At 25.8% G+C, this 8,978-nt stretch overlaps 1 protein-coding gene across 1 annotated transcript; it reads right to left on the bottom strand.

Moving 5' to 3' along the window:
- Positions 1-3,117: 3,117 nt before the first annotated feature.
- Positions 3,118-8,357, bottom strand: LOC126555247 (uncharacterized). Its single transcript, XM_050210198.1, has 7 exons — positions 8,330-8,357; positions 5,202-5,318; positions 4,640-5,076; positions 4,400-4,577; positions 4,149-4,336; positions 3,889-4,051; positions 3,118-3,386 (listed from the first exon to the last, which is right to left on the bottom strand). The coding sequence occupies exons 2-7, from the start codon at positions 5,227-5,229 to the stop codon at positions 3,253-3,255; spliced, it is 1,128 nt and encodes a 375-aa protein (XP_050066155.1). The 5' UTR covers positions 5,230-5,318; positions 8,330-8,357; the 3' UTR covers positions 3,118-3,252.
- Between the last annotated feature and the right edge of the window lie 621 nt (positions 8,358-8,978).

Below are 8,978 nucleotides of genomic sequence, written 5' to 3' on the forward strand. Positions count from 1 at the left end.
TTTTTCGATTATGAAAAGACGTACCTAGGTCACATGTTACAAAACCTTTCAAATTTTATTCTAGTTAGTGTTTTAGCTGAACTGATTATTTTAGACTTAAGAGGAGGAGTAGAAGTGGTTACATTTGAAAAAATGTCCTGCTACTCACTTAAAAGCGATGACGAGGAGTCGGTTGTATTGTCCGAAGTAAAAAAAAAAAAAACATTTTTTTTTTTTTTTTTTTTTTTTATCACAATATATATAGTTATTTTAATTAAAAGACATTTTTTTTAAAAAAAATTATTAAATATTTTATGAAAAATTGATTTTGTAAACCGTCATCGGCTTATCGACTATTTTAATTATAAGATAATATTGCAACAACATCTCAAAAAAAAGGTACATCGAAAAGGTTAGCTGTGAAACCGGAGAAGAAACCGGTATCGAAAAAGACAAAAAGGTGAGTTATATAAATGTATGACATATTACGAAAAAGTAAAAAAAATATAATTTAATTATTATTTTATAGAGCACTGCTATCTGTTATACAGACAAAATATTGGATTTAATAACAGATCCAACTATACCAACCGATGCAGAGAACACCTTGAATAAAAAAAAAAGCGGGATAGTGGGTACCGTTCTGCTGCACATTGGGGGGTGGGGTTGACCTCGGACTAGGGTAGGTTAAATTTGAATGCAATGATAGGTATCATTGTATACGAAAAACGATTCTGAACGAAGATGATTTGTCAGCCTAGGATATAATTTCCAGTGGTTGGTGAAAAAGGTGGTTTATGTTTATGGCCTGAATACACCAAAATATAAGTTCTTTTATAATTATTGTAAGCTAACCTTATGAAAAATCTTGTATTAAATTTTCTACTCTTAGCTACCTATACAAACATTTTTATGAATTATACCTACAAAATAATTTGCAAATACTCATAATTATGACGAATTTTCGTCAAAATTTGAACTTCAAATGCTAATAAAAAAAATTGTGCCTATGTATTCTTATAATTTTTTAATCACTATAAGAATAACATATGAGGAACTTTGTATAAAATTTTCAAGTATTTTGATAGGGCCAAAAAAATTTTATCGACCCTTCAAAAAAATTTTTTCAGAAAAATTGAAAATTTCAGTTGTCTATAAATAGCTCAAAAAAACTCAAAATATTTTGACAATTAAATCAAGTAAATAAAATGCCATTCTAAATAACTGGTAAAATTTTCAAGTATCTACGACTTATACTTTTTGAATTATAACAAATATCAAAAATCGTTTGAGGCTAAACCGTTATTTAACGCGGTTTTGTAAAAATTTAAATTTCAAACACTCATAAAAATTTTTTGTCTGAATCCGGTAGAGTTTTTTTTACAGATATTTGAAGAAAAATGTATGGAGAACCTTGTACCAAATTTTCAAAACTTAGTTATAAAAGGAAAAAATTTTATGATTTTTCAACTTCAAAATTACTTGCAACTTTTCGCGTTTTCGACAGATTTCGTAAAAATTTGAACTAAAAACGCTTATAAAAAAAAATTGTGACTAACGATTTTTAATTTTTTTTAGCTACATTAAAAACAACTTATAAGGAACCTTGTATTAAATTTTCAAAACTTTTTGGTCATCCAAAAATTTTTTATCGACACTTTAAAAAAATTTCAGTGGTCTATAAATAACTCAAAAAAAGTCAAAATTTTTTGAAAATTTTACTATATACAGATACCACTGACATTAACATTTGGTGAAAATTTCAAGTATTTTCAATGATTAGTTTTTGAATTACAACCATAAAAAAAAAATCGATTTGGTCGAAAACTGGTTTTGCGTAAAAATTGCCGTTTTTCCGTCATTTTTTTTTTGTTTTTCTCGATTTTTTTGAAAACTATTGGAAAATGTTAACTTTTTACCTGTATGATGCACCAAGGATATTCACTTTTACATCGGAAACCACCCCCATTGTTTGAAATTGGAGCATTATTTCGACTAGTTATGCTGTACACAGACACAAAAACAAAAAAACACACATCATTGTAAAATCAATACATTCTTCACTTCGTTCAGAATCTAAAAGGATGATTGTTCATTATCACAGAACGAAAAACCTCATTACGATTTACAAAAATAACAGTTAAATCAACAAAAGCATTGTTAACATAGGGCCAACAAACAGCATTGTTAATAACAAAATTGTCATATTGTTCATATACAGATTTACAAACAGCATTGTTATTTTGCTTAAAATCTTGTTTAATTCAACATTATTAGCCTATCAATTTTTCAGTCAACGGAAAAAATGTTTGGTTGAATTAACAAATCATTTTGTAAAATTGATATAACTGCCATTTAAATTATACATACTTTCATTATTAATTCAACAGTAAAGCATGTTTGTTTTAAAGAAATTTAATTGTTAATATAAATTTAATTAGGCAGGCGCTAAACTTTCAAAAAGTCCAATTTTTATTTTATAATATGTCAATCACTAACATAAAGAAAACATAAATATAGATTATATCATGTTTTTGAAAGTTACATTCCCTCCTATAAAAAATTCCTGCTGTAGTTGTATCTGGATAGTAATAGTAATTTTGAAATCGCATGGTCCATGGATAAAAAAAATGCTAATCGTATAACTTTAAAATACTTCAAAATATGTAATTTCTTTATTTCCATTCAAACTTTAAATTGAAACCATTTCTATTTATCTGCACACTTTTGCCATTAATCTAATTACACGGCATGAGAACATTTTTTTAAATTTATCCATGCCAACAAATTGGCACAAAACAACATAATACAAAGGTGAAAAAAAGTATAAAATACATTAATTTTTTGAATAAAAATGAATAAGTTTATTAATGAATTTCTGTTATTACAAATATAATACCAATAACAATAACAATAAATATATTAGAATTAAAAAAAATGAATATAATTATTTAAGTTCGGATATAATTTGCTTAATTAACGGACATGGTTTGTCTAATGGTAATTTAATATTATAAAAAGAACGCTGAATAAACAGCCATACAGATACAGACTCTAACGGATATTCAATATTAAATAAATGATAAATTTTAAAGCACATATCTAGGGCTTTAATAATTGAAAAAAATACATATTTTGATTCATCAAAATATATCATAATTTGTAATGGATTTGAGAGTGTACCGGCAATCAACAAGCAAGGTTGGATAGGATTTTTTGCAGTCTTTTTAGTTTTCAATATTTCTTCGAGTTCGATTGCTGTATTTGCCACTATCATAAAACTATTTTGAGAATCTTTGATTGAAAATTTATGAAAACATTTTCTTCCATTTGAATCAATGAAGGTTTTTTTGTAGTAGGAACAAAAAGAGCATGAAGAACGTACAACACCACAGCATTTTTATAATCTGAAAAAAATATAATTTTTATAACTAAAAACTAAAGTCTAAAATGTGCTTATTTACATTCAAAGGCAATTTCAAAACATTTTTCAGGAAATAGTGATCAATGAAGAAAACATATTTTACCAATTAATAATTATATAGGTATTATAATAGTACTGTACAAGCATTTAAAGCTTAAGTATAAGGTGATATAATATAAGATGGTTTTGTTAATTTCAGCATGCACCATTCCCCTATTTTAAACATTAAATGTAAATACATAATGAATTCAATATTTGCTTTCTATAAATCAAAATGTTCATAAAAATATTGTGTTTATTATATTATAATGATGGAAACATATTTTACCTATATAAATATTAGGTTGTTATAAAAACAAATTAAGACAGTATGTAAATAAGAATTATCATTTCTAAGATGCAGTAATTATCATAACTAAGTATTTATTTTAAGTTGAATGTGACAAAAATATAACATAGCTCTTTATAATATTAATTAAACTTACTTTCTGGTGCGTTCTTCATATTCATCATGGTTTCTAACATTTTACGACAGCTAGGGTCCTTTATACAGTCATCTATTATTTGTACCAGCTTAACATATGATTTTTCATAAGTACTTAATAAGTCAGTATATTTCTCATGCAGTCGTTTGAAATCAATATCAATCTTAAAAATATTAAATAACATTATTATCATATTTGTATTCTTAATAACAATACATTTTCTTTTTACTTCTTTAAAATATTAGTATCAATTTACTTACAAGTTTATACCCTAATGGTTGCATGTACTGAGGCCATGTCTTGTGGATTTCTAATGGTGAAAAATTAATTGTTTTAAGATGATTCAAACGATAGCCAGTAGTTTTTGCCCAAATCATCTCAATATCGGGCCAAGATAATTGTTCATGTTTCAAACTGGAAATAAGAATTTCTGCATCTTCTTCAATAACTAATAAAAAACGAATAAAATAATTAAATTAAATTAAATGTATATAAAACATAATACAGTTACTTGTTTCAACATTTATGTTTCCAGAAATCCTAGAGGGCAGTTCATTGTTTTCCTGCAATTTTGACACTTGTGAAGATATCAATCCATGATTTTTTAAACTTCTGAGTTTATTAAAATACTTTGCATAAAGTTTTCCTTTTGGACACTTTCTCTGTCCACTTCTTTCAAAGCATATTTCCTGTCAAAAAAAAAAAATGTAATAATATTTATCATAAACATTTAATTTATGAAATGTATTACTTTTATTTCTGTAGTAAAGGTTCCAACTATTATATCTGAAATGTGATTAGCCAAGGCAGTAGACATAGGACGTTTTTTTTCAAACAAACTGGCTATTATCAAATCAACCAAGAGATTTCTACATGTTTCATTTAAATTTTTATTAGATTCGTAGTAACTAATGATCATTGACCCATGAGTACTTCTTTTTAAAACTTCATCAAGAAAAAACTCTGGTAATGGATCTGATGATCGTGCTAATAATGAACTTGATATGGGGGGAGTGACTGAAGGTATAAGCAAATTTGAATTTGAAGTATTGGTATCTGACTTGGAGTTTTGCCATTGTTTTAGGTAATGCTCAAATTTTATATGAACACCAAGGGGATACTTCTGCAGTAGCTTTTCAATTTGCCTACTATTTATATACCGAAAAGCTTCTTCATCCATAAATTCATCTTAAAAAAATGTGATGCAATTTAATTAAAAATTTGTATTTAAATCAATATTCATGAAATTATTTTGTTTAATCACTACATATGATTGTGGCTAATGGCTATGGATGTAATAAATTTATACTCACCAACACAAGTTTGAAATAAATATGACATATTCCAACCATTAAGCAAATTTTGAATACTATTTTTGTCATCTTCTGACAATGGTGTTGGATTATTAGAAGTGGCTACAGGTTGTAGTTCTATCAAATCATTGCTTAAGTTACTATTATCAAGCATAAATGAATCACTAAGCTCTGCAGAAAATGAGTTGCAACCATCGAACAAGCCATCGTTAAAATTCATTTTCAATCTTAAACAATTACTATATATATATATATATATACATGAATATAGGTTAAAATAACAAATTGTGTTATGTACACATAGACAAGGGATAAAATTAAACAAAATATAAAATATAATAACAAATTTGTTGTGATAAAATAATGGTACAGATGAAATATTAATAAAAATTATACAACTTTGTACCTACTCATAAAATAAATAAAACTTAATTATATGAAACGACTATATACATCTAAGGATTTGTTTTATTTTATTTTATGAAGTAAATATAAAATAAAAGGTTTCTTTAAAAATACTCCTTTAGTCTAATCATGAGTCTTCCATTGGAGACTTGATTAATATTTATTGGAGGACCACTTATCTCTTCAACACCAATAATTCTCTTTGAAATTATATTTTTATGTTTATTGACTTCATATGCTCTCATGTGAGTACTATGAGATTCTAATTGAATTTGGTGAACAATAAAAGATATAGCACTATCATTTATTATAATAATTTCAAGTATTTCATACAAACAAATATCTTGCTTAAAACTACTAACATAATTTCCTATTTTATAAACTGTACCCTTAAAATCAATTTTAGAATAACTAATAAAATTGTTAGATATTGTGTTCAAATTATTTGACAGAAATTCAAGATCTGAATCAATTTTATGTTTAATGGAAATAGAAAAATTTTTGTGAGTATCTTGATTAAGTAAAAAGTGTACAAATTTCAATTGATATTTTATAGCTAATGTTAAGCAAATATTTTTTCTAGAAGTAATTGCCCTAGCATACATTTTAAGTTCTTTGTGCTTAGACTCATACCTAAAACACCAAAAATATCTGGGTGGGCCAGATTTTAGTATTATTGATGGATAATGAGTTAAGATGTGATGTTTGGGTTTTAAACTATCATTAAAAAATAGTACATAATTTGAATTGTGTTTATTAATCAAGTACTTTAAATGTGAAACAGAACTTTGCAGTAACAACTCATGACTAAGTATTATTTCAATTATTTCTAGAAAATTAAAAAAAAAAATCCAAACATCATCATCCGCAGGTATTAAATCACCTATTATTAAAGGAAAGAAGTGTACGAAGCTCATCATTTGTCTTGCAGACATTTTTAAGTGAAATTTAGATAAATTATGTTTCTCAATAAATTGGGGGTGATAAGTTTTTTTGCTCTAATTCACCATAGTTAAAATGTTGTGTTTTTAAGTTCAATGTTTCTAGAGATAATATTTTTACTGTTTCTGTGTAATAAGTGATAATGTGACACATGTTATAATGGCACACACCTTCAAATATGTCATGCATTACATCAACACAAAAATTAGTTGTAACATGAAAGGAATTTATATTATTCAAAATACTATTTTGGCTAATCCCAGTTAATGAAAGATTGTTTGTTTCTATATCTTGTACATAATTATCAACATTACGTAGTAATGTTTCATCTTCTCCACCTAATGTATGTGTCAATGTTTTATGGGCCTTACAAAATCTACAAAAATAGTTGGAAGAAAATGATTTACTGAAATCACAAATGCTATTAAGTCCTAAATTGTCTCCAATTATCAAACCAAGAATAAAATATACCTTTATACAACCATCAGGTGTATTGATTATAATCCCATCTTTTTCTAATGAATTGAATTCATCAATTAACTGTTTAAAACATAAATCATTTCCATATGATTTTAAATCTTTAGATTTTATAAGAGATGCTAAAAAAATATTTGTAAGTTTTGAACTATTTTCACTCAATGGGAAACTATAATACACAGCAGTAATAGCATGACATGTTGACTTAGATCCTAGTGGGTTATTTATTTCAAAGTCGTCAATATACATAAAAAAAAGGCATTACTATTTTATTTTGGTGTGGAATTATTTTTTTTTTCCACAAAGACTCTTGGATAAAATTTGTTATGGGACAATTATCATCTAAAACTGGAAGATTTATTAAATAATTATAATGTCTTATAGCCAAATTAAGATTATTATTTAATTCAAAATATTTTTTAAATTGGAATTTGGGTGGCATTAGAATTGCTTTTGTACTAATTTCATCAAATACTGTTTGACCGTTATGGGATACTAAATTTACTTCATTGTTTATTGTAAATTGTTTACATGAATCAGTTAAAAGATCATTGGTGGTTAAACATTTGTTTAATAAATATTCTGTTTTACATAGTTTGAAAGAATCTGAAATTGCTGAAACAATTTTTGAAAATTTTGATAAAATTAAATGGTCAGTAATTTCACTTTTAATTATGCCTTCTAATAATGATGTAATAGGCTTAATTATTTTTTTCTCAATATCATTTTGGATATTTGTAATATCACTCCTGCAAAAGTTATTGTTATTGTGTAATGATAAAGAAAATTGGACTGCAAACAAATGTAACTGCTCAATACTCTTATTGACATCAAATATATTTTTATTAGATATTTCAGATGTATTAATTATACTAGGGATGTCTGGGATAATATTGTTGTCACTACATTCTATTTCTACATCAAAAGTATTACTATCATTAATAATTGTAAATTCATTAGGAGCTACTGTTTCATCAGTATTATTTTCAAATTTATGTTTTACTAGTACATGTTTTTTAAAACTATTCAACGTCTGAAAAGATTGCAAACAATTGTTTTCTTTACATGTGTAAGAGCTATGAGGTCCTATCAAATGTATGATTTTGTAATGAGAGATGAGTGAAGGCAATGTGGGTGTATTTACGTGACAAATTAAACAAATCATTTTAGTAATTGATAATTAAGCTAATTAAGTGTAAGAACTTAGAACAATAAAATGAGATATTAGTATAAGATGTTCTTCTTCATCAATGAAATGTAAAAGGTACATCTACTAGTTATTAAAGTACTAAAATTATACTTACCAGTTAAGTTAATGCCGTTAATAGAGTAAATCACAGTTTTCACAAATTCACAAATTCACAAATTTCACTGTACAGAAATACAGATTACGGTAAACGGTAAATACTAAACATTTTTGTGACAATAGCCGATTCGCGTCGATATGCGTACTGTACACAGCACACATGATAACACGGGTACATCTGGCACTTTTGTTGGGAAAAATTATTTTCCACTTTAAAAATAGACCGGTCGTGCATAATATTTACAAATTTTAACAAATATTTACTATTGATTTAACAATATATTGTTAATTCAACAACTATAATTTTATCAATGATCAATAAAATTGTTTTGTTAATATAATAGATTAATTTTCGTTCTGTATATTAATTGTAACAAATATTTACTGTTAATTTAACAATATATTGTAAATTCAACAACTATAATTTTATAAATTATCAATAAAATTGATTTGTTAATATAAAAGATGAAATTTGGTTCTGTGATAACGGTGAAGACACCTGTAGACAATACGGCTGTAGATTACTGGACTATAGCACATTATAAATATGCTAAAATTGCTAATGTTGCTCTGCAAGATAGGTCATAATAATAATAATAATATTAATAATAATAATAATAATAGAAAACTGAAATTTTCAATTTTTC

This window comes from Aphis gossypii, unplaced genomic scaffold (genome assembly GCF_020184175.1).
Source record: "Aphis gossypii isolate Hap1 unplaced genomic scaffold, ASM2018417v2 Contig00763, whole genome shotgun sequence".
NCBI lineage: Eukaryota > Metazoa > Arthropoda > Insecta > Hemiptera > Aphididae > Aphis > Aphis gossypii.

Excerpts from the sequence above, each read along its gene's own strand:
- LOC126555247 (XM_050210198.1), bottom strand. The coding sequence starts at position 5,229 with ATGTCATATTTATTTCAAACTTGTGTTG. Across the intron at positions 5,077-5,201 it reads TTTATTTCAAACTTGTGTTG|ATGAATTTATGGATGAAGAA; the intron begins GTGAGTATAAAT and ends CATTTTTTTAAG. Across the intron at positions 4,337-4,399 it reads AAACATAAATGTTGAAACAA|TTATTGAAGAAGATGCAGAA; the intron begins GTAACTGTATTA and ends GTTTTTTATTAG.